We start from the raw sequence: 24,392 nt of genomic DNA on the forward strand, positions 1-24,392 counted from the left end.
AGATGGTATCTCATTGTGGTTTTGATTTGCATTTCTCTAATGACCAGTGATGATGAGATTTTTTTCATATGCTCGTTGGCTGAATAAATGTCTTCTTTTGAGAAGTGTCTGTTCATATCCTTTGCCCACTTTTTGATGGGGCTGTTTTTTTCTTGTAAACTTGTTTAAGTTCTTTGTAGATTCTGGATATTATCCCTTTGTCAGATGGATAGATTGCAAAATTTTTTCATTCTGTAGGTTGCCTGTTCACTCTGATGGTAGTTTCTTTTGCTGTGCAGAATCTCTTTAGTTTAATCCCCTTTGTCAATTTTGGCTTTTGTTGCCATTGCTTTGGTGTTTTAGTCATGAAGCCTTTCCCCATGCCTATGTCTTGAGTGGTATTGCCTAAGTTTTCTTATAGGGTTCTTATAGTTTTAGGCCTTATATTTAAGTCTTTAATCCATCTTGAGTTAATTTTTGTATGAGGTGTAAGGAAGGGGTCCAGTTTCTTCTTTCTGCACAGGGCTACCCAGTTTTCCCAACACCATTTATTAAATAGGGAATCCTTTCCCCATTGCTTGTTTTTGTCAGTTTGTCAAAGACGAGATGGTTGTAGATGTGTTGGTGTTATTTCTGAGGCTTCTGTTCTGTTCCATTGTTCTATATATCTGTTTTGGTGCCAGTACCGTGCTGCTTTCATTATGCTCTAGCTTTGTTATTTTTGCTTAGGATTGTTTTGGCTATGCAGATTCTTTTTTGGTTCCAATAAAATTTAAAGTAGTTTTTTTCTGATTCTGTGAAGAAAGTCAACGGTAGCTTGATAGGGATAGCATTGAATCTATAAATTACTTTAAACAGTATGGCCATTTTCACAATATTGATTCTTCCTATCCAGGAGTATGGAATGTTTTTCCAATTGTTTGTGTCCTCTCTTATTTGTTTGTGTCTTCTCTTATTTCCTTGATCAGTGGTTTTTGGTTCTCCATGAAGAGGTCCTTCACATTTCTTTTAAGTTGTATTCCTAGGTATTTAATTCTCTACACAATTCTCTTTGTAGCAATTGTGAATGGGAGTTCACTCATGATTTGGCCTCTGTTTATCTATTATTGGTGTATAGGAATGCTTGCGATTGTTGCACACTGATTTTGTATCCCGAGACTTTGCTGAAGTTGCTTATCAGCTTAAGGAGATTTTGGGCTGAGATGAGGGTGTTTTCTAAATATACAATCATGTCATCTGTAAACAGAAACAATTTGGCCTCCCTTTTCCTATTTGAATGCCCTTTATTTCTTTCTCTTGAATTTTATAGCCTATTTTCTTAGACTTGTCACCAATTTGGCTGAAATCTAAATTTACTGACAATTACTAAAGATGAACAATGACTACCTGTCCCTTAAAGGACTTAGAGAGTGATGGGTAGTGATATGTACATATTCTGAGAGGTAGAAGAACTATACTGATAGGTCACCCTTCTCTCAATTTGGAGACAGCAAATATTTAATATTACTGTGTTAGAAATTTTAAATTAAAATGAAATAGCACAAAAATACCAGAAAAACAATAAGAAAAATTGTAGTTACATTTTCCTTCACGCAATTGGATTTGTTCTAATCTTTCACACCCTACATTAATAGAACACTTTTTTTTTTTCAGAGTCAACCCTTGCTTTTCTTTAGTAAATAAATCAAAAGCAAAATATCCCTTCAAAAGATATTATCAAGTGTCAAAAAGTAGCCCTAGGAACTGTATAACAAAAAATACAATTGAAAACAGCATTTGATAGATCACTGATGCTAAAAGAGTCACTTATATGGTACTTGTTTGTTATTTTCCCTCTGCCTATCCTATCTTTTGTCCCCTTTCCTTTGCTAAATTCAAAAAGGAAGCCAATTTCAAAAGGTTTTCATAAGCTTATGATATAGCTGTTCACGTGGTCTACAACTCAAACATATTCTCATCATTCATGGTTATTTAGTGGGCTCAGAGCATTTTATATTTTTTCCCAATGCACTGCTGTAATACATTGTTAGTTTGATTTTAAGGCAATAAATCCCATATATTCTATTCTCTTTTGTGCCAATATTTAAGAATGGTGCCATTTATCCCATTGAAAATCTTGGTTTCCTGGCAGCATACCACAAAAACATGTTATTTTATGACAGGTTCTTTATTGTTTGTTGTCAGCATGATAGCCTAGGATAATTATTTGGTACAGCTCTATTAGAAAATAAAGTTGGCCTTTCTCCCTTTTCAGAGATATATGCTGGGAGTTTGGGCTTCTTTGAGGGGGGATAAAAGTTTATGTGGCTTAACAGACATATGATTCAAACCGTTCTTCTTTTTACCTGTACACATTCCAAAGATACCAACATGGAACGTGATTAATCAGACAGACTTACTGCTTTAAAAAATATATTTTCAAATGTGTGGCTCTGTGTTTATTTTCACTAGATTCAGAGAAAATGTGAGAGCTGGCAGAACTGTTGTTGGAAAAGCTATCTGTAGTTTTCTCTATCCACAGAATTGAATCACACTAACTTCCCAATGTAGAAACAATGTAAGTTTCATGAAGTATAACATGGGAAAAATAAATCATGAGGCTGTGATTAGTATTATTTCTGGCATTTGAGAAACGCTATTGGAAAGTTGTGTTTTTAGTGATTTAGGAAATGCATTCTATCTATTATGCATACCACCTAAACTATTAAGTTTGCTTATTAAGTTGTTTTTGACAAGTACATCTTTTACAAATACTCTTCCAGTTGAAAGTAAAAATCAAATTAAAAAGAAGAAATGGTAATCTTTTCTATACATATTGATAGAAAATGTTTATTTTAAGAAATTTTGAGTAAAACATTTTTGAATGATATCAAAACAATTTCATTTTATTTTTTGGAGATGAAACTCAGCCTGCTGCATTGGAGACCATATTAACAACCTCAGCTGGGTTTTCCACTAGGTAGCAATGAAATGAGGAAACAGAACTAGAGCTGGTGACATAGTAGAAGCCATTATTGGAAGTAGGGGCTGTGGATAGCTAGGATAAAAACTGCATAATTATCAAACTTGCTTTTCATAGAAAATGAAAAACACTGATTTTTTTTATTGGCCTCAGCTGTGCCCATACAGTTGCAATAAAAAATTAGTGTGCTATTATTTTTTTATTTCTATAAAAATGTACATGGGCTAAGACCGTAAAGAAATATTTGTTTATGTTAATCTCTTCTTGATTAGTTTCTTTTTTTTTTTTTTTTTTTTTAGACGGAGTTTCACTCATGTTACCCAGGCTGGAGTGCAATGGCGCGATCTCGGCTCACCGCAACCTCCGCCTCTGGTCACAACATGGTGTCAGTAGAATCATGGGCTTTCAGAGCTGAAGGAAACTTTGTATCTAATCCGAACCTCTCATTTTATCATGAGGAAACTGGAACCCAGACAGGGGAAGGGAATTGCCACAAATCATAATCAAACCTGAAGCCAAATACTATCAATTCTTTCTTCACTAGATTTCTTATCTATATCTATGTACTGATTCAGTAACTATTTATTAAACATCTGCTAACTTATAGGCCTCATTTTAGATGGTGGTGAAAGCAGACAGAAATTAATGCTCCAATGTTGCTTACATTCTCAGGAGAGAAGACAGACACTATGAATAGATGAGTATGTATAGAGTATGCCAGGTAGTCATAAATGCTAGGGGAAAAACAAAGCAGGATATTGGAGTGCCTTGAGTTAGGGCCTCATTGAGGAGAAAATATTTTGGCAGAAACCTGAAGGAGTTGAGGGAATTAGCATCTGGATATCTAGGGGAGGAGGATTCCAGGAAAAGAGAACGGTGAGTGGAAAAGGATCTGGTGTAGGTGGGTGATGTCTGAGAACTCACTGGCAGCCAGTGTGGCTAGAATGAGACTGAGAAAGGAGATATTGAGGCTGGAGAGGTAACATGATGGAGATGTGGTTGGGAAATTGTGTTAGTACTTTGGCTTTCATGCTGTGCGAGATGGGTGGCTACCAGATGGTTTTGGATAGATAAGCAACATATTCTCACCTTTTAAAAGGATCTCTTTGGCTGCTATTTTGAGAATATATTGTAGGAGAAAGAAGAGACGGACATAAGCATGTAGGAGCCAGGGCTGCTTAAGAGCTACTGCAATAATTCAGGCAGAGACAGCCTTGGTTTGGACCAGGGTGGTAGTGGTGGAGGTGATGCAAAGTGATCAAAATTTAATATATTTTGAGGTAAAACAGGATTTGGGGTATAAGAGAAAAAGAAGAATCAAGGATGACACCAATACTTTTGCTGTGAGTAACTGGAAGTATAGACGTGCCATTTACTGACACGAGAAAGGCTGTGGGAAGAGCAGGTGTCAGGGAGAATATCAGGAGCTAGTTTGGATATTGGAGTTAGTTTGGATATTGGGGTTAGTTTGATTGTTACTATACATCTAGATGAAGATGGTAAGTAGGCAGATGTGTGCTTTTGGAGTTCAACAGACAGGTCCATCTGGGAGAAGAACTCTGGGAATTGTCAACATATATATGGTATTTAAAGTTAGGAAGTCACCAAGAGACAAGCATAATAGAGAAGTTCAAGAACTGAGTCCCAAAATATCTAACATTTAGAGACTGCCGAGATGAGGAACATTTGTCAAAAGAGATGAAGAAGGAGAAAACTGTAATATAGGAGAGGACCAGGCGATTGTGGTCCTTGACTTTCAAGGTCCTTGAAAATAGTATTCCAAAAAGGATGGAATGAGAAACTGACTCACATGGTATAGAGAGGTCAAATAGTTGACCATTGGATTTAGAAATCAAAGAGAGTGATCTTAAGAAAAGATCCACTGGAGTGTTGGAAGTAAAAGCCCAATTGGAATGGGTTCAAGAGAAAATAAGAAGATGAATTGGAGACAATGGTTATAGACAACTCTTGAGTTTTGCATAAAGAGGAACAGAGATAGGATGGCAGCTGAAGGGGTATGTAAAATGTGGGGAGGGGGTTTTAAATTTTTTTTATCTGACAGATAACTCGGGATGCCTCTTCCCGGTTCAGAGTGTAACACCTCTTGTTGCTTTACTGTGGTACCCTCTTTCTGCCTCAAAGGATTAGGCATTTATGACCAAATAAATTTTCTCAAAATGCCCTTCTAAATCATGAAAGCTTTCCCCATCCCTATCTTTTGCAAACAAATCTTTTAATGACAATTCAATAATAATCTACCAAATAGTATTAAATTCCTTAGCTTGGAAGTCAAGGTGAAAAAAAAATCTGATGTCTACTCTGCCCCAGCAAATCCGGTCTCTTCTCTATATACCATTTCCTACCTTTGGGGCTGTTGTCACCCCTTTGTGTAAACCCTAACCTTTACCCTCCCTGTCTCTGCTTATAATAACAGAAGTGGGGCTTCAGGGCCCTACTCATAGGGCGCATGTTATATGATCCTCTCATTGGTGATCTGAGCTAGAAAAATACTTCTGTCATCTCCACTGCTGTAGTATTTATCATGAAAGGCATTTTCTGCTTAGATATTGCTTTATATGCTAGATATTTTTGTGTCTTTCATGGTGTCTATCCCAAAGCACATGAATATGTTACATGAAAATATGTTGAATAAATAAATGACCACATCTCAAGTCTGCTAACTCCAAGTCTACTGCTTTCTCCTTTTACCATTCTGCTGCAGCCTTTGGTATGATCCAGTGTTGCATGAAATATGAGTGCTGCCTACATCCCTAGCACTATGTCTGCAATAGCATAGCTAAACTTGCTATGTTTAACTATGCTAAGTTAAACTTCCTACATGGAATTAGGACATTTTCAAATTTTGAGGCAGCTCAGAGCCTCCTGCTCAATAATCAGGAAGCTTCACTAGAAGGTCTTTTATGATGGTACAAACCAACATTTTGTCATAAACTGAAAGGAAAGATGAGATTTGAGAATTCAAGTGCTCCTTTAAATCTTTGTTGCCACTGAAGACAAAAGCTTAATGAAACATCTGCCCTATTAAAGAGCTAGTTTTTTGGTGTTTTATAGTTGTAAAATTTAATCATAATTCAGTTTGCAAAAATCAAACCTTGTGCCAATCTCATTAACATTGAGCCAAGTTTCATAGTCATTAACATGCTCTCTCAGGAGGAAAAGATAGTTGTCTGCAGTTAGTTTTTGTTTAGCTCTTATGAAGGGCTTAAAAATCTCATTACTCTTTCTTAATAACCTGGCAAAATAAGTAGAAATCATTAACCCTGGTAAAATAATAGAGAGTTGGGGCAAAAATTCCTTGCTTAAATGTGCTGTCAGCTGGGCATGGCATTGTTGTAACCTTGAGGATTGAATTATACCTTTATGTTGTCCTATAGAAAATAATTGAATAATGCCAAATATAGACAGATGTGAGGAACTTTACATTCACACTACTCAGTTTTCCTTGAGACAATAAAGAAATATTTTATGTTGAGAAGGATGAATTTTGCTACGGCATTTTATGTTCTGTTTAGTAGATTAAAAACAACCTTTTTTATTTTTTTACTTGTATTTTTCTTGTCTTGCAAATTATAAGCCCATTGTGGAGAGGGAAATATCTTTGGTTTCACTAGAATGTTTCCGTAGTGTTTGGCTTCTAGTGGGACTTCACAAATGTTGACTAAAGGACTAAATTAGTTGTAAACAACACTGAACTCAGATCAGCCAAAAGGACTAAATTATTTTTCACATATATTTTGTCAGTGAGTATTCAAAGAGAAGAATGATTCCAGGTATGAAAATGAGAAATGTGTGAAAATCAGCATTTTACATGTATAACAAAAGTGACTTTTACCAAGGCACTCTGCCAATCTTCCTTCAAAATAATTAGCATGCAAACTGGAATTCATATTTCATGCCAAAAAATGGTTGTTGTATAGATGATTATTGGTGTGTAGGTGGTGTTTACATGGATGTGCAGATGTGTTCAGAAACTCTTGATCTATGTGGCACTCTGAACAACCCAGCCTGTGTTCACAGATGAATTACATTTCATTCCCCCATTATCCTGTGCCACAATGGCAGCTCACATATTTAAACAGGTGTACCAATTTATTCAGAGATAATTACATATGAGAAAACAGCTTAATGAATTACTTCACATTTGAAATAAGTAACTTTAATGAACTAGCTAAACAAAAGATAACTTTCCCTTTATCAGGGGGTAGGAGGGAAAGACTTCATTCTTCATTGCCTTACCAATTTTGACCTTCTGTCCAGTAATCTCAACTCTGGATGATTCCAAAACAGTGAAAAAAAATATAATTTCATTCTAGATTTAGCAGATCTAGAATCCATTTGCCAGGTAGGATGACATGGAAATATCTCTTGGCTGAAGGAAAAGAAGTAATGCCAAGATCTAGGACCTGGATATTTACCCAGACATTTGCATAACGTCAGTGACAAAGAAGTATGGATCCAATTTGAAATGCTCCTTTCCTAGCCAGAAAGCTCCTTAATTAAGAGATACCAGCAGGGTGCATGGCTATAGGCTTCCTATGGGACATGGCATTTTAATTTTTTTGCCTTGTCACCTGAGGATCTTTTCAGATTCAGACCTGGCAATACTTTCCTAGCTCTGTTTCTTTCCTGTTACCCTCTTTTTTTTTCTCCTGTAACACCTGCTAACAATGTAAGAAAGTTGTCAGAATTTCAAGTGCCTAGAAAGTTACATCTTTTCAATCAATGAATAAGATTATATAAAATTAAACATTTTAAATCTTTTTCTCCTGAGTCTTAGGTTTCCTTCTCATTACCTTCATCTTCAGCCCTTAAAATTTCCATTTTTAAGCTGTGACCACTTCATAGAGAATGTCTTCTCCGGCATGCAAACTTTTTTTCCAACACTAGATTTCCTTTCTTCTACTTGTCCTTCTGATGGCCACTTTTTTTTTATTTCTGTTTCTGTCTCTAATCTCGCATCTAAAATCTTAGAGCATATATTTCCTGTAGGTTCAATAGGTCTGGGTTTCAACCCAGACTATGACACTTATTGGTTTGTAACTTGGACAGTTTCTTGTTCTCTCTGAACCTCATTTTAATAGGATCTACTTGAGATTGTCATCAGAACAGAAATAGAAACTCAGCATGTGTGGTCTGTTTGCTGCCTAGGGGTATGCTGAAATAATTCAAAGCTAAAGACATCTATGCCTAATAATCAGAGAAACTTGTGAGAGACTGCCAACCCATTTCCCTTAGAAAACTTGTATTCAAGAAAAAACAAGAGTCCTGGTCCAGTGTGTTCAACCAGTTCAACTTGATTTCCAATTGTTTAACAATTAGACCACAAGCATAAACTCACCTCTCTCCTGAATGACCAGCTTCAGTCGTCCAAAAAACCTTACCTGACTGTCTGCTACCTTTCTCCAGTTTGAACTTCAGTGGATGCTGATCCATTGTGACCCCCAGCGGCCTAGGAGAGAAACTTGCCATGAGCTGCCAGCCAGAATAACTGTGAGTCCCCTGACTACCTGCAAAGGCCACTTCTACCCAGCTCAACCCTCCCCAGCTTGCCAACTCTCCCACCTTGCCACCTCCCCAGCACCTCTCCTCCCCATTCTCTTTCCCTAAGAGAGCCTGTGCTTTGCTGTACTGACTAAAGAAATATGAAGGAAGAACAAGTCATACTTTCAACCTGGCATGTAGAAATCACCTGCAGCCTGGCAGGTAGAAGCCACCTGCAGGTGTCTCGTTCTCCCTTTGGTGGCTTGTGGGCCCTCCTCCCTTAGTCTCAAACATATCTAAGAACACTTGAGATCTACTGGCCAACACTGGCACAGGCCACCTGGGAAGGCTCTGGGGACAGCCAGAGGCTGCACTGGGGTAGGTGGGGTGGAGGCACAGCAGCATGGTCAGACCTTGCCTGTGCAGCTGCAGGGAAAGGGTTAAGGGAGACTGTTGTCATTCTATCCGTCCTCCCCTGTCCGCTAGCTCTCCTCCAATCCCAGGACCCTCTCCAGGGCCATTCATAAACAGGAGGAACGTGCGCCTCCCAGGCCGGGACACCTTGGCAATCCCTACTCCCTGGGGTGCTTTTTCTGCAAGGACGAAGTGCCACCTATGCGAGTGGCGGGTCTGGAAGCCGCCTAGAGGGGCGACCGGCTGCCGAGCCAGGCCAGGGGATTAGCGGTGGGCGGCGGGCATGGCCTGGACGGCGCGGGACCGCGGGGCCCTGGGGCTGCTCCTATCGGGGCTCTGCTTGTGCGCGGCTCAAGTAAGTTGCGAGTGAGTTTGAAGGGTGCTTTTCTCACTTTCTCCCCGTCTTTCCTTCTCCAGCCCAGCCAGACCACTGACGAGGTAAGCTGGGGGCAGGAAGTGTTTGCATTTTTGAGGCACACACGAGGACAGGTGGGGGCCTAGCGGTAGGTTGGGGAACTGTGAGGAAGGCACGGAGCATCTCCAGGGCTCTTGGACCCGCGCTCCCTCCGGCCTCCAGCACCTGCCGCGACTCCTGTAGAAGTCCAGAGCCCTAGATGCCCCTTTGGTCTCAGAAGCGCTGCTCCTCCCTCACCCGAATTCTCCCCACTGCAGGCTCTGGCGCTGAAGGTAATAGGTGACTCGAGACCTACGTTTAATTCTTAGCCTGTTATTGCTTCTTATTTCCCCACCTCACCCCCTCCCCCGTCCCCACTCCTGGTCACTGTCAAGAGCAGGCCTTGCTGGAAAAGGCGGGAATCCAGGCAAGCTCCCTCTCCCTCTCCAACAGCCCGCGGTGGCTGCCCTAAACCCCGAGTACAGCTTTCGGTGCTGGCGGCTCCGGGATGGACCGGGCGGCCTGGCTCGCATCAACATTTCAGCAGTTTCCCAAAGGCTGCAGCGCCTCCTCCCTCCCGCGCTGGAGAGGACCTGGCGGGGGCGCTTAAGCGCAGCTGAGGTTTGAGGTTTCACTTACAAAGACCCCATTGTAACCTCTTTGGTCGTTGGATTTTAGAAAAACAAAGTTTTCCTTTATGAAAGAGCCTTTCTTCTTTTTCTTTTTTTAATTCAGAAGGGGGAAAAAACCCCACATTCCCTAAGCAACTCGTTCATACTATTTCAGACGCCAGGATTCCCTCTAGCCCCATCAAAACGTAGCTGTCTGCCAGCGATAAAAGGGGTCACACCCCAGGGTCAGTCTGAAATTTGGTGTAATTTTGAAGCGAGATGCAAAGACCTAATTCAAGGGACTGAGGGAGTGTCACTGCAGGTAAACCTGAAATGAGGCCAGGCACTGCTCTCACGGCTGCCCTGCACTCCTCCTCCCAAATCTTTCCCTCAAGAATAGCCCCCACCTCCCCATTCCACCGGACAAAGATCCTGGTGTGGGGTCTCTGTTCTTGGCTGTTCCATTCTGGTCAAAACACTGACATCCAATGACTGATAAATCGAGGTATCGAATGACCACCATTTTCATTTTTGAGCCCTTTTGAGGATAAAAAGGCGTTAGCCCTTCTGTTTTCCACAGCTCCTCTTCGGTTTAATGCACTCTGCAGAGGTGAGATCCAGTGCGACCTCCACTACTTTGGGGACCTCTAGACTGCTCTAACCCACAGTTTAGCTCATTAGAATATGGCAGAGACCAAAGCTGCGCTTGCTTAGAGGTCTGAGACATTTTTGTGTTGGGTTTCAAAAAGCCGGCCTCCTCTAGAAGGTATCTTTTACCCGACAAAGGCGGGGGCTTCAGGACACCACGCTTGTTTGCTCCTGTTGCCCGATCTGCTCCACTAACCTGTGTCTGCTATTTTTGCCAGAGAGGTCCCCCGGGCGAGCAGGGTCCTCCCGGGCCTCCGGGCCCCCCTGGAGTTCCCGGCATCGATGGCATCGACGTAAGTTTCTATCTTCAGGTCACCTCTGTTCCTCAGTCCTGCCTTTTCCTATTCTTTTCCCAGGGCTCCTGTGGGTTTTTAGAGAGGACCAGGATCTCCCCCTCCCGCCACCCCACTTAAAGGCAGAATCGGATGTGGACGAGATTTGGGGGTTGGATCCTAGGAGCCCGGAGATTTTTGGAGGGGGAGGTGTCCCTGCTGGTCATGAACCTCCACATTTGACCCTTACTCCATCCCCATCCTTGTGATGAGCTCTCCTGGGATTGTCCCAGTGGAGTCCCCAGACTGTCCCGCTCATAGACTGCTTTCTCTTTTTCTACTACCCCTCCAGGGTGACCGAGGTCCTAAGGGTCCCCCGGGCCCACCGGTAAGTTAATTGACGCGAACGGCACTCCACTTCCCTCCTTTGGACATGTTTTGCAGCCCTCTGTGTCCGAAAGGTCTCAACTTTGCACCGTTTTCTTTCCTGTCCCCGCACCCTCCTCCCCCTGCTCAGGGTCCTGCAGGTGAACCGGGAAAACCAGGAGCTCCAGGCAAGCCCGGCATACCCGGCGCTGATGTGAGTAGACGAGTGTTGGGAGGGCGCCTAGCCTGGCGTGTGGTGTGTGTGTGTGTGTGTGTGTGTGTGTGTGTGAGAGAGAGAGAGAGAGAGAGAGAGAGAGAGAGAGAGAGAGAGAGGGAGCGCCACAGAGAGAAGGCGCCCTGCCTTTAAACTTGGCTTCCTGCCAGCGCCTGACTGAGCTTGGAGCTGGCAGCTTTTGCAAAAGGAATCCTGAAGGTGGGGGATACCTCTCTCCAGGCGCTGGCATTTCCTCGTCTTAGAAAACAGCACCGGGTACCGGTTTCCTGTTTCTAACCGTGACCTCCGCATGTACATTGTGAACTCTCAGCCCCACTGCGGGCACAGTGGGTACAGGTGGCAGTAGATTCTACAGGCCTCGGCTTATGGGCTGTGAGCCCACTGGCACGCTCCTGGAGGCTAGCCTTCGCTCTTGCTCTTTCACCGGCACTCCCTGGATTAATTTAGAAAAAGAGCCTGTAGGTAGTCAAAGGGCAGAGCACTCCTAAATCCCAAGGAATGCGAAAAAGAAAAATGCACTTGAAGTGTGTGGGGATGTGCGGAGATGGGGTAGGGAAGGAGAACATCAACACATATCATCAGATAAGAAAAACTAAAAAAAAAACTAGTTTTGAATGTAGAAATTCAAAAATGTTCCTCTTTCTATGGAGATTTTCTGGCTGGCATTACTGGTAGAAATGAGCTGGCTGGGGTTGTATGAAGATTAGGAACCGGTAACCTTTCTCCAGTTTACCCCCATATCCAACAAATGCTGAGTTACATGGTAAACCTAACACTAAATAATACTTCTTCAGAGTAAAATGACTTCAGGATTCTCAGCTTCTCCTCCTTCCATGCATTCTATCAATATTTAATGAGGTCCTGCTAAACACCAGTCCTTGACTGTCCCCAGAATACTAAATGAAGTAAGAAACGGCGTCTGTCTTAGAGAGCATGCCATGGTGCATCACTCAGGTTATTCTTCAAGTCACCACTCTGTGTGTTGTCCAAAAACCAAAGACTTTTCTAAATGAAAAAAAAGCACCCGAAAACCTATAATTATGATTTCTAAGAATTTTTGACTACAGTTTAAGACAGATGCTTCATTTAGAAAGAAAAATAAATAAGTGGATTTTTACTGTTATTAAGTTGTGCTTTCTTTGTCAGGAGTCCTATAATGAAGGTGTTTGTTTGTCTATATGATTTAGTGTTTGTGGGGTTTTTTTTTTGTGTGTGTGGGGGGTTTATTTTGTTTCGTTTTTTTGAGATGGAGTCTTGCTCTAGTTGCCCAGGCTGGAGTGCAATGTATGGCATGATCTCGGTTCACTGCAACCTCCGCCTCCCAAATTCTAGCAATTTTCCTGCCTCAGCTTCCCCATTACCTGGGATTACAGGTGCCAGCCACCACGCCCCACTAATTTTTGTATTTTTTTGTGGAGACAGGATTTCACTATGTAGTGTTTTAGGAAACAGATCTTGGTTTACAAAGCCCCTAGTTTGAACTTTCTGTGTATGCAAATTAGCAGTACAGGAGGCACCCAAGACTAATATTTACATAGTAAAAACTGAATCTCAAACAAGTGTTTGTATAAATATAATATGAACCAAAATAATATAACTTGTTGGCAATCAAACTCTTTGGAACATCAATAATTACCTGAAATTGTCATACCATAAGAAAAAGAGTTGGATAAATGCAAGGCCACTGAGCAAACTAGTAGCCTAATGTAGCTTGAATTTATTTCTATATTTCTTTGAAACTTCAATCAGCTCTTTGTTCTAGATGAAAAGAAAATTTTCTGACTAAATTAAAAAAATTATTTAGGTAAATAAAATATTTATTTTGTATTTCAAAAATTTATTTTGGTAACTGAAACTTAAATGGGTCACCTGAAGCCTTGTCTTGCTATTAAGCTGCAATATAATGTCAGACAGAATTATATAATGTCAGACAGAAATCTAGACTTATCTGCCCCCTGATTTAATAGTGCTTTTGTAGCTTACTCAACAGATTCTTCTTCACCTTATACCATGGTGTCATAAAGACAATCCTCAGCTTATAATTTCCCCACTCTAACAGAAGTTTTGGATAAACAAATAAAAGTGCTTTGAAATTTTTAGAAGTAAAACATAGAAACCAATTTCAAGTAAATTTTTCTTTGTTTATATTTGCAGACTCACAGTGTAGCATAAACCATACTTCAAATATTAAAAGACATAAAAGAATAAGCTGTCTTAAGTTATTGAACTTTGACCTGAGGTAGAAAATGATGAGCACATTTCATCAGTCTGCTGGGACAGCAGAGGAAACAAAAGAGACAGGGAGGAAGAGGGAGAAAAAAGAAAATCCATGTATATGCCAGTATTTTAGGCATTTTCTAGATCTCAGGGAAAATTAACTATACTATATACATTTACATAGAACTTTTTCCTCAAGTACTGCCACAAATATTTCTTTTAACCACACAATAACCTGGAAAGGATTGGTCTAATATTACTTTCCATAGATAAGGAAACTGAATAATTATGAAGACAAGTGGTTTCCTCAGAGAACTAGGGTTTAGTAGCTAAGATAGCAAAATAGTACAGATTTCTTGGTTTTTAGACTCCCCAGCCAACTCTGCCTCGTGCGGATACAAGTGAGGTTCTTAACAGATGAGAGAGAATAGCAAGAATAGAGAGAAAAAGCAATAGTGAATTTTTAGTACCTAAGTCACCTACCAAGAAGAATGATATGAATAATAAAAGCCATTTGTAATTGGTATTTCATAATTATTTATAAATATTGGTATGTTTTATATTCTCTGGCTTTTGAATTGAAGCCACATGAGACTTCTGGAACTGAAAAGTTTTCTTATTCCACTCTTTGACTGATTTGACATTAAAAAAGTATCTTTTATTCTAACTTGAGAATGGACATCTTTGAGAGTAATGAAACACAGTAACTGGATCAGAATTCACTGTTTGTGTGTCCTTGGCCATAGGGGAGCTAAGTAAGTAGGAGAGCTTCAGCAGTCCTTTCCTGGTAGATGAACCTGAGTGTGCTGGTAGGACCTTAAACCTCCAATCTCTTCGTCTTCTGCTCTTTGGGTCATTACAAGCCTTGTTTTTTGGTAATGCTAAAAAATGGTTAATAGGATGATGGTTGAAAGAATCAGAAAGGAACCCTGTTCAGAGTTCATTGTCCTGTGCGGAATGAATTTTTGGCAGAAAATGTAAATGAGTCATAGCAGTTATGCTTCTAGGAGTATGCCTTGAGTCCTACCAGCTGAGCTGTCAGAATGCTGGAAGGAAATCTCCATTGAGGACTGGTATTCTCTGCCAAACAGTGACATGAAGTTCAGAACACAGTCAGCTTCAATATTATCATGTATAGAACTTTGTATGAACATTCATATGAAGGTAATTTTTTCTGCTACTGGTAATGTTTTATTTCTTTGAAATAGGAATGGGGGTCTTATTGCAAATTGGATTTTGAAAATTATGTATGTGTTATGAGTGTGGTCTGTGTATTTCAATTCAAATCTGTCCTTTTTTCAGGTTAAGTTGATTTTTATTTTTATTTTTTGGCTTATGGACATGTAAAATTAGAGAAGCCAGAACTTGGTTCTAACCTTAGGACAATTGTGCTGTTTTCAGCAATTATATTAATAGATAGATTAATTAATACATATTTTCATATGTACTATTTGTTGTGACATACTCAGAGAGATCTTTAAAAATAGTATTTTATTCTTTCTTATAACATCCATATGAGATAAGAAGAGGAATTAGAATAAAGTATAAGAATTATAGCTAAACCGTGGTAATTTTTACAGGAAGAGGCTAGGTGCTTTGTATTCTCTGAATGTATACAACTATTATCTGTGGCAGATGTTTTATAACTAGGATTGGGAGTTATTAAGAAATTATTCTGAAAGGTCAGTCTAGCTACAAATATTCAGGCATTGAAAAAGTGTGATGAGACCAGGAAGTACAGTACTGTGGTTAATACCTAGATTTTGGTTTGCTTGTTTGTAGGACCTTTTCTCAATTAGGAACAGCATCTAGAACACTGTGCAGTTAGGCACCTTGCCCATGATTCACAGCTGCTAAGTGGTAGGATCAGGATTTGAGCTGAATATAAAGATGATGTGGAGGAACAAGCGTAATATCTCTCCATTTAGAAGGACTCCTTAAATTTATTGTATATGGTAATCCACATCTTGAGTGGTTAGACGCCATGGCAACATGTTAGGACTGTAAAGGACATGTGGTTCTTGTCCTCAGGGAGCTTATGGTTTTCTGCATAGTTATTTTGTAACAGGTGTCACTGTAACATCTGACACCAGAATCCATTTTCAACCTAGTTCAAAGAACTTTCCAGTGATTGACATGATTTATCATTTCTTATGGAGGATTTTTTTTTTTTTTTTATACAGTCCAACTCTGTTGCCAGGTTGGAGTGTGGTGGCACGATCTCAGCTCACTGCAACCTCTGCCTCCTGGGTTCAAGCGATTCTCCTGCCTCAGCCTCCCAAGTAGCTGGGACTATAGGCATGTGTCACCATGCCGAACTAATTTTTGTGTCTTTAGTGGAGACAGGGTTTCATCATGTTGGCCAGGATTGTCTTGATCTCTTGACCTTACGATCCACCCACCTTGGCCTCGCAAAGTGCTGGGATTACAGGCTTGAGCCACCACGCCCAGCCTATGGACGATATTTTAAATACGAAATAACCTAAAAACAGCCTTCAGGTTATCCAATCATTTACTTGGTTCTGCTTTATAGTTACTGTTTTCCAATCTCATCAGTTATTCTAGTCATAGGTTGAAGAGTGTTAGTTGATTGTGTGTTTGAAAATTGACCAGAATTGGTCTTGGAGGGTTTATGCATTAAGTGGGAGTTAGAGGATCCATTACTGTAGTTAAATATGCCCAGAGGTTTACAAAATTTACATGCCATATGTGTGTCCATAGTGCTCCTGGATGTATGGTTTGTTTGTGAAATACCAAAACAAACATTTCATTACCATAGGTGCTTAGCAACTGATCATGTTGAGGCTTGTTCTCAAATTACAGTGTTGTAATTAGACTAGGGCTCTTGAAAATCAAAGGCAGTCTGTCAGAAATTCTTTTTTGTGTGTATTTAACAGTTTTCTTCTTTAGTAAATTTCCAGTAATTAACATTTTCAACTCATTTTTTTTCTACTTCCTTTGATTCATTCTGTGACATTTTTAGGAAAATTAATTAATGTAGAGAAATGTAAAAATGGTGGCCAATGAACTAGTTTCCTATGTGAATTATGTGAAGGAATTTTATTGATATTTATTTCAGACCATGACAGACTAAATATGAATTTTGGTGATCAATTTTTAAGTAGGGCTTACATATTTTTCAAGAGATCCATCTCTCAATTGATATTGTTTGAGTATTCTTTAAAATCTTGATAATAGAGTTACTAAGATACTTACACAGGCATGTATGTATATGTACACACATATATATCATGTTTATGTTTAAAAAGATATAATATCAAGATTACATTGTAAATGACAGCATCTGAAAGTGTCAAAGAGCAAAGAAAAAATTAAAAATAGCAATGCGTCTTTACCAAATACGGAAATTCTTGTATACGTGTGATATTATTATTCTTTAATACATGTTTTATGTGGAGGACAATGATAAAGTAAATACTAGAAGGGAAAATGAGAATGTTTAGAGTACGTATTTAATAACTGCTTTAGTATTAAATATGATAATTATAAATGTGGTTTATAATAATAGACTAAAATTTTGCATACCGAGTGGCATACATGAATATATATACTTAATTATAGCTATTTTTACTAAGAAAAATAATGTAGAAACATGCATGCTTCAAATGTTTCTACTTTAAAAATTAATATTCTTTGATAAGCAATTGTCATTGCTAGAAGTTGGGTAGGGGGCTGTTAGTGGCTATAAGGCAATAATGAGATTTTTGTGTTTAATTCTTATTGAGGAAATATTTTAATGACTTCCAAGACATTGTCGTCATGGGCTAGGGGGCTGTTAGTGGCTATAAGGCAATAAATAGATTGTGTTTAATTCTTATTGAAGAAATATTTTATTGAATTGCAAGACATTGTGGTCATATAGTTAGAAAGAGATTATTGTCCCATAGAGAGATACATAGTATTTTTGTTTCATAAATGAAGTAAAGGAGGTAAATAAACCTGAGTAAATGGCAGATCCAAGACCCACTAGTTTTAGCTATTACAACATTGTAATTGCATTTTTTTTTTTTTTTGCAAAGCAGAGACAAAAAGCACTAAATTATTGAACCCTGTGATAAACAGTGCAGTTAGCAGGAAGTTAGAAATGTGATACAATTTATCAAGAAAAGATAACCACAACAGGCAAACCTTAAGTTAATCTTCACTTTTGAGTTAGAATCTAGGAAGGTACTTCTTTATCAATATTTGCATCATACATATATAACCATCCTGTAGAGGATTAATAAATAAAATCAAAGTTTTCCACCTAGTGGTTTGCCTAAGGATATTATGATAGCTCTAACATCATTGTCTTGCTCTGTTAGGGATTAACAGGACCTGATGGATCCCCTGGCTCTGTGGGACCAAAGGGACAAAAAGTAAGTTAGCCATCTCGTATTAACTGCTGGTGTGAAATGCTGAAGCACAATTTTATTGTAGTGTTTGCAAGCCGACTAAGTTATGAAGCATCTAAAATACACTTGTTCAACTAAAATTGTGTTTAAAAACACCATGATATGGAATACTATGCGGCCATAAAAAGAAACAAGATCAATTCCTTTGCAGCGACATGGATGGAGCTGAAAGCCATTATTTTCAGCAAACTAATGCAGGGACAGAAAACCAAATACTGCATGCTCCCACTTATAAGTGGGAGCTGAATAAAGAGAACACTTGGACACATGCAGGGAACAACGCACTGGGGCTTGTCGAAAAATAGCGGGGTAGGAGGAAGGAGAGCATCAGGAAGAATAGCTAATGAATGCTGGGCTTAATACCTGGGTGATGGGATGATCTGTGCAGCAAACCACCACGGTACATGTTAACCTATGTAACAAACCTGCACATCCTGCATAGGTACCCCTGAACTTAAAATTAAAGTTGGAAATTTTAAAAAAAGCCCTAATGGGATGTTTAAATGGTTTCAATATTTATGCAGTCTTCATATCTATATATTCATGCTATGAAAGGTCAGTACAATTGAACTATTTTTATTTTTAGGGAGAACCTGGTGTGCCTGGCTCTCGTGGATTTCCAGTAAGTAAATGTACAGCTACAGAAAATTTCCTATGTTTAAGTAAAATTCTGCCATTATGAAATTTTTTAAATGCAGTTTTCTGCATAATACATATGACAAGTAAGTTGGTGACATCTGGTATGGTAAGCATTCCTACTGTGCATGGAAAAATTTTAGAGAAATCTGAATGTACAGTAGAAAATGTATGTTCTATTTGCAGGCGATATTTCACAATAGACAATTTCCTCTTTACCTGCAATGACAGAAAACACTTCTTGCATAACAACAGCAAATCTAAGTATTCAATCTTTAGACCATAGTATCACACACCACATTCTTCACAACTGGTTTTATCTCTAATGAAATATCAACTAATCAGATATTATCACTTGCCTGACTCTCTGGCCAGTCTTCTTGTATATTGCATAGTGTCGCAGGTGTGTCTTGTTTGTGCATCTGAGGACTAGGTTCTCAGGCTGCTTTCCCTGTCTACTTTGCACTTTGTTCCACTTTCACGCTTGTCATTAATCTATATTTTTTCTTCTTTTTTGCTATTTGTGCTATTTTCTTTGCCATGTTTCAGCATGTCAACTTTTCCATTATAAGCCTGTTTTCAGAAGTGAACAGCTTGCTGGCCTTTCTCCCAGGTTTTTCAACTCAGCTCTTAATCTCAACATCTTATAGAGATGCCTTTTTTGTTTAGTGAAATTTGTTGAACATCTACATTTCTGATAATGAAATAACTTACTGATTACATTGGTGTTTTCAAGCATAACACTTATTTCCTGAATTAACCTATGTATTAAAGTGTTCAAACGGGAGTCATTTTCCCAAGAATGCCTTTTAAAATTCTCACTGATTATTAAAACATACTGTCCATGTGAAATTCTTGCTTGTTTTGCCAGCTCAACTAATAAGAAATAATAATATCATTATCAGTGCATTGATTCAGTGGGATGCTTTGTGTATGGATATTTTAGAAAAGCGAGTCTGGAGTGAAAAGCTAACATGAATATTGTATCACAGACAGCTCTGAATAAAAGCTGTTCTAGCCAATGTAGGAAAGAAAAGAATAATGAGAAGTCACAAGGGGAAAAAAATTGAACTTGGAAATTGAAGAGAGAGAATAGAGATCTAGGCAGCTGATATTCAGTTTTAATTTCAACAAGCATATTATTAAGTTTTGTTATATACTAGGCCCTGTGCTATGAGTTAGGATAGGAAGATGAATAAGATGTGGTTCAATCCTTGATCAAATAAAGTTTGGTGTTGTTAAAGAGATATAAAAAAGGAAATAGAATGACTAGCTTAAAAATAAAATATAACATATTAAATTAGTTTCCCATTGTAGGTTACTTCAGGAGTGACACAATTTTATTTTCAATATCTACTGGATTTAGTGTCTGAAAACATAGCCCAATCTTTTGAAAGGGAGTTGTGTTTCTGATCCATTTTTGTCTCTGCCTCTCTCTGTGATAGGTGTTTGTTTGGGGAACATCTAAACATAATTTTTTAAAGATTGTAAAACTGGAATGCATTTAATGTAGGTTTCATATAAAATGCTACAGATGAATAGTCTTTAAACTCTCCAGTTGTAATGCACCCCTTGGTGAGTGATGGTAAGTTCTCCTGAGGGCAAGCATGGATGGCTTCTTTGCTTTGATTTCCTTAAAAAAAAAAAAAAAAAAAATTTGGAAAAATACCAGTTCGCATAGACATCAAAGGAATGTTTGAGGAGCTGAAATAAGCCTCTGCTTTCTTTAAAAGCAGAGCCGTGTTTGCTTTTCTTTATCCAGTGCTTTCTTTAGAATAAGCATCATTTTTAGTAAGGATTTATGGTTTAACTGAGTTCTGTCTACGTTCATATTTATACTAAGTATAAACCTCATGTTATAAACATTTTTATTGTACTCTTTTAGGGCCGTGGTATTCCTGGGCCCCCTGTAAGTATCATTTCATAATTTATTTTACACAAAGTATAAAAATGCCCTATTTCTCAAATTCCCACCTTACTTTTCTACTAGCAGTCTACTCAGCGGTGTTTATAGCATTCTACCTACAAGATCTTAGGTGGCTAACTAAGGATAACACCCTTATTCTGCTAAACAAAGTATTTATTAATTTAGGAAATTTCTGCTTTATCTTAAGTAATTAAAGATTGGTCAAATGAGTTATTGTCTCATTGGAAACCAAAGCTAATACAGAAATATAATTCTGTTATTTATCATATTTAATATCATGTATGATAGATTGTAAAAATATTCATAAATGACCATTTGCTTTTATTTGTTGACTTCAGGGTCCTCCTGGGACAACAGGACTCCCTGGAGAGCTTGGCCGTGTAGGACCTGTTGTGAGTACCACAGTGCATTTTGATAGACCTTTGCTGATTTAATAGAAGATGTTACTTGGGAAAGCAAATTGTCCTAACTGTACATTTCCACTTGCAATCCAAAACATGGCACATGAATTTCATTCCAGTTTGTAATATTGATGTGAACCAGGAATAATAATAATTTTTGCAGAGTGATTTAAATTTTTACCTAAAGTTTTCAGCTAAACTTTTCTTCTCAACTCCTAGATTGTCAAGTAAGGGAGTGTCATCCTCATTTTACAGACTCTCAGCCAGGACTAGAGTCTAGTGGCTTTTGTATTAGACTCTCCGCATGAAATAAAAGGAAATAGCTTAAATTATTACCATGTATATTTATGTTAGGATCATTAAACTATAATTCAGTCAACAAAATTTAACTTTTAACATTAAAGAGCGGGACTTCATAAAAATGTCTCATATAAAATGCCTGTTATTGATATTAATAAACATTTCAAAAACATTGACATAGTGATGTTATGTGAAGGTGGGTGATTGTAAACTCACTATGGGAAGGAGTCATGTATCATATATCTTGTTTGTTCCTCTACATGTGTTTACTGTTTGGAAATTTATTTAGTGAACAAATGAATAAATATAAAATGATTGTAAAGTTAAAATAATTGTAAGATGCTTCTGACTTTTTATGGCAGAACATCAAGAAGGAAAATGTGCCAAGAGTAAACACTGGATGTTAAGAGTAATTGGAACCTATTTCCATCTGAATGGTTTACTTCAATGTAGCTTTCTTTGATTTTCTGACCCATTGCAAGAGAGTGCAGTGACAGACCAAGTGACAGATTGTGGGTGAACAGCACTAGCAAGAGTCAGGCACTGCAGAGATTAACCTTCATTTCACAGCTTCAGACTGAGTACAAGACTTCTTTTGTGCTGATTAGCCGGATGGCACTAGCAGTATTGGTTGCTCTGGGTCCTCTGTAAATCAACTAGAAAAATAAGTAATGTTTCCAGTTTGTTTTCAGAGTAGATAAAATGTTCGTCCTGTAGAGAAGAACTGGCTTTGCTTTTTCCCCTATCCTTTCTCTGACTTGTTTTATTACCTCAGTGAGACTGGAATGCCTTTATTATTCTCATTTTGTAGAACTAATTGGATTATGGGCCACCCATTGATTTTGGTGGCAGGTCTATGCGTGGCTGAGCTCAGTAGGGGTTTCCAGTAGTACCGGTCTCTCATGCCTCACTGGTTTTATGTATTGTGTTTTGACACATGTATAACTACTATGTCACAATTTTCAAATAACTTAGGGTGACCCTGGGAGAAGAGGATCACCTGGACCCCCTGGACCCCCAGGACCCAGTGTAAGTTATTTGCAGCTTGAATTTCTCTTTATGTCTGAGAGTCAAAGTTGAAAAAAATCTAAGAACCCAAAATGGAAGTTCTTATTAATTGAGTAATTATCCCAGATTTCCAAAATGGCTGTCAATTTCTTCATCCACCCAGAGCATGGTTCTTTTTAGGCCAAAAAGTAGAGGAATCACAATAATTTAAAAGGTGGTTTTTATATGGCAAGTCTTACTCATTACTTTTGAAGTCCTTAGACAGTTGTGACGTCTGAAATGCTCAAAACTTGGATATAAATGAAGCATTTTCAAATAAACTAGTTTTTACAAAGATACTCCTAGTAAGAAAAATGGTAAGAATAGGAGTTTAAATAAAAGATAATTCATATTTTTAATTTATAATTCAGAGTTTCCCACATTTTCTATTTTGCCTCTTATTTCATTTCCCTCAATGTCTTCCCAAAATAATCTACTGCAATTTATGGTTCTCCAAAAAGAACATGCCCATGAGTCAGGATTTTAGAATATTAGCATATTATCTGCTCCTATTTGTTTTTTATATTTTATTAAACAAATATATCTCATATTTTTGCCTGATTAGATTTCTATTATTAGTATGTTTGAATTCATTATTTAATTATATTCTCAACTTTAATATTTTATTTACTTTAGGGAACAATTGGCTTTCATGATGGAGATCCACTGGTAAGATGCTTTCCGTTGATCAAAATATAGTTTCAATTCAAAGACCATATAGTCTGCAGATCAGTTTTCTTTGAAAGATCTCCCTGGAATATACTATGTGTCCATGTTTTCCTTTTACTCAGATGGCAGAGCAGTCTGTAACACTAGTGGACTGGTGGCTTTCATCTACTCAGACTAATAATTTTTCATTATAGATATTATCTTTGTTTTTCTATAATCTTTTTACATTATGACTAAGGCATGCTTTTCATGAGAGCATCCAGGTTTTAAAGAGATAAAATTCAAGTAACTTCCTTTAGGATTCGTTTTACTCATAGATCAACACTCCAATGATAGTGATAATGTGCATTAAATGCCATGTAGGACAATCTGATGGGAGGCATGAGCCTCAGGATGGGGCTAGTCCAGTGGAATGGGAAGGGGAAATAAATCCAGTCATGGTACAATAGGTTATCTGTAAGTACATTTTCTTTAATAAATTAGATTTGAAATAAATATTGCAAAATATTAACATTAATTTAATCTGGATGGTAGATTCATGGGGGAGGATATTTGTTATATTCTCTACACTATTCTGTTAGCTAGAAATATTTCTGGGTTTAAAAGTGAAATAATAAAAAAGGAAAGGGATATTTTGAATTATTTAATGAATATAATTGCAATGGAGTTCTGTAACTGGAATCCCTTTAAAAAAGACTTTGTCACAAAGCAGGAGCCCTAGTTTATGCACTCTGCATGTCTTTCTTTCTCTCTGTTTCCTCTCTCCCTGGCAGTGTCCCAATTCCTGTCCACCAGGTCGCTCAGGATATCCAGGCCTACCAGGCATGAGGGTAAGAGAATAACTTCCAGTATTTTATCTTTAAGAATATTATCCCCAGATAAAATGGAGCCTTTACTTTAAGCATTAGCCTCCCCAGTGCAGAGACCTCACTTGGATGGATCAGGCAAGTAGTGGTTATTCAGTCCTAGAGACTCCAGCTGGCCCTGACATGTATTCATAACAAGACATGCATGTTTAATCATAAGATGCCTTTCTAGTTCAGGGAAGAAATACCAATAAAACACATTGGATTGAGATACTTTAAAACACCAAATTAAGATTCAGAAGTTTGCTTCCTGGCTGGGCGAAGTGGCTCACGCCTGTAATCCTAGAACTTTGGGAGACCAAGGTGGGAGGATCGTTTGAACCTAGGAGTTCGAGACCAGCCTGGACAACAGAGGGAGACCCCTGTCTCCATAAAAAATAAAAAATTAGCTAGGCGTGGTGGCGTGTAATTGTTGACCTGGCTACTTGGGAGGCTGAGGTGGGAGGATCACTTGAGCTAGAGAAGTCAAGGTTGCAATGAACTGTGATTGTGCCAATGCACTCCAGCCTGGGTGGTGGAGAGAGACCGTGT

General features: G+C 38.4%; 1 protein-coding gene across 2 annotated transcripts in view; it reads left to right on the forward strand.

Annotated features, from left to right (window-relative positions):
* Window positions 1-24,392, forward strand: part of COL9A1 (collagen type IX alpha 1 chain) — an 88,040-nt gene that overhangs the window by 11,855 nt on the left and 51,793 nt on the right. Inside the window, exons 6-17 of one of the 2 annotated variants that reach the window (XM_017549430.2) lie at window positions 8,369-8,452; window positions 9,275-9,295; window positions 10,729-10,803; window positions 11,135-11,170; window positions 11,300-11,362; window positions 17,926-17,979; window positions 18,602-18,637; window positions 20,537-20,560; window positions 20,917-20,970; window positions 22,255-22,308; window positions 22,963-22,995; window positions 23,769-23,825. In XM_017549430.2, the coding sequence (XP_017404919.1) occupies window positions 8,369-8,452; window positions 9,275-9,295; window positions 10,729-10,803; window positions 11,135-11,170; window positions 11,300-11,362; window positions 17,926-17,979; window positions 18,602-18,637; window positions 20,537-20,560; window positions 20,917-20,970; window positions 22,255-22,308; window positions 22,963-22,995; window positions 23,769-23,825 (591 nt within the window). Of the gene's footprint in view, window positions 1-8,368; window positions 8,453-8,956; window positions 9,213-9,274; window positions 9,296-10,728; window positions 10,804-11,134; window positions 11,171-11,299; window positions 11,363-17,925; window positions 17,980-18,601; window positions 18,638-20,536; window positions 20,561-20,916; window positions 20,971-22,254; window positions 22,309-22,962; window positions 22,996-23,768; window positions 23,826-24,392 lie in introns of those variants that run through there. The other variant, XM_017549431.2, reaches the window with a different exon arrangement.

This window comes from Cebus imitator, unplaced genomic scaffold (assembly GCF_001604975.1).
Source record: "Cebus imitator isolate Cc_AM_T3 unplaced genomic scaffold, Cebus_imitator-1.0 Scaffold218, whole genome shotgun sequence".
Classification (NCBI taxonomy): Eukaryota; Metazoa; Chordata; class Mammalia; order Primates; family Cebidae; genus Cebus; species Cebus imitator.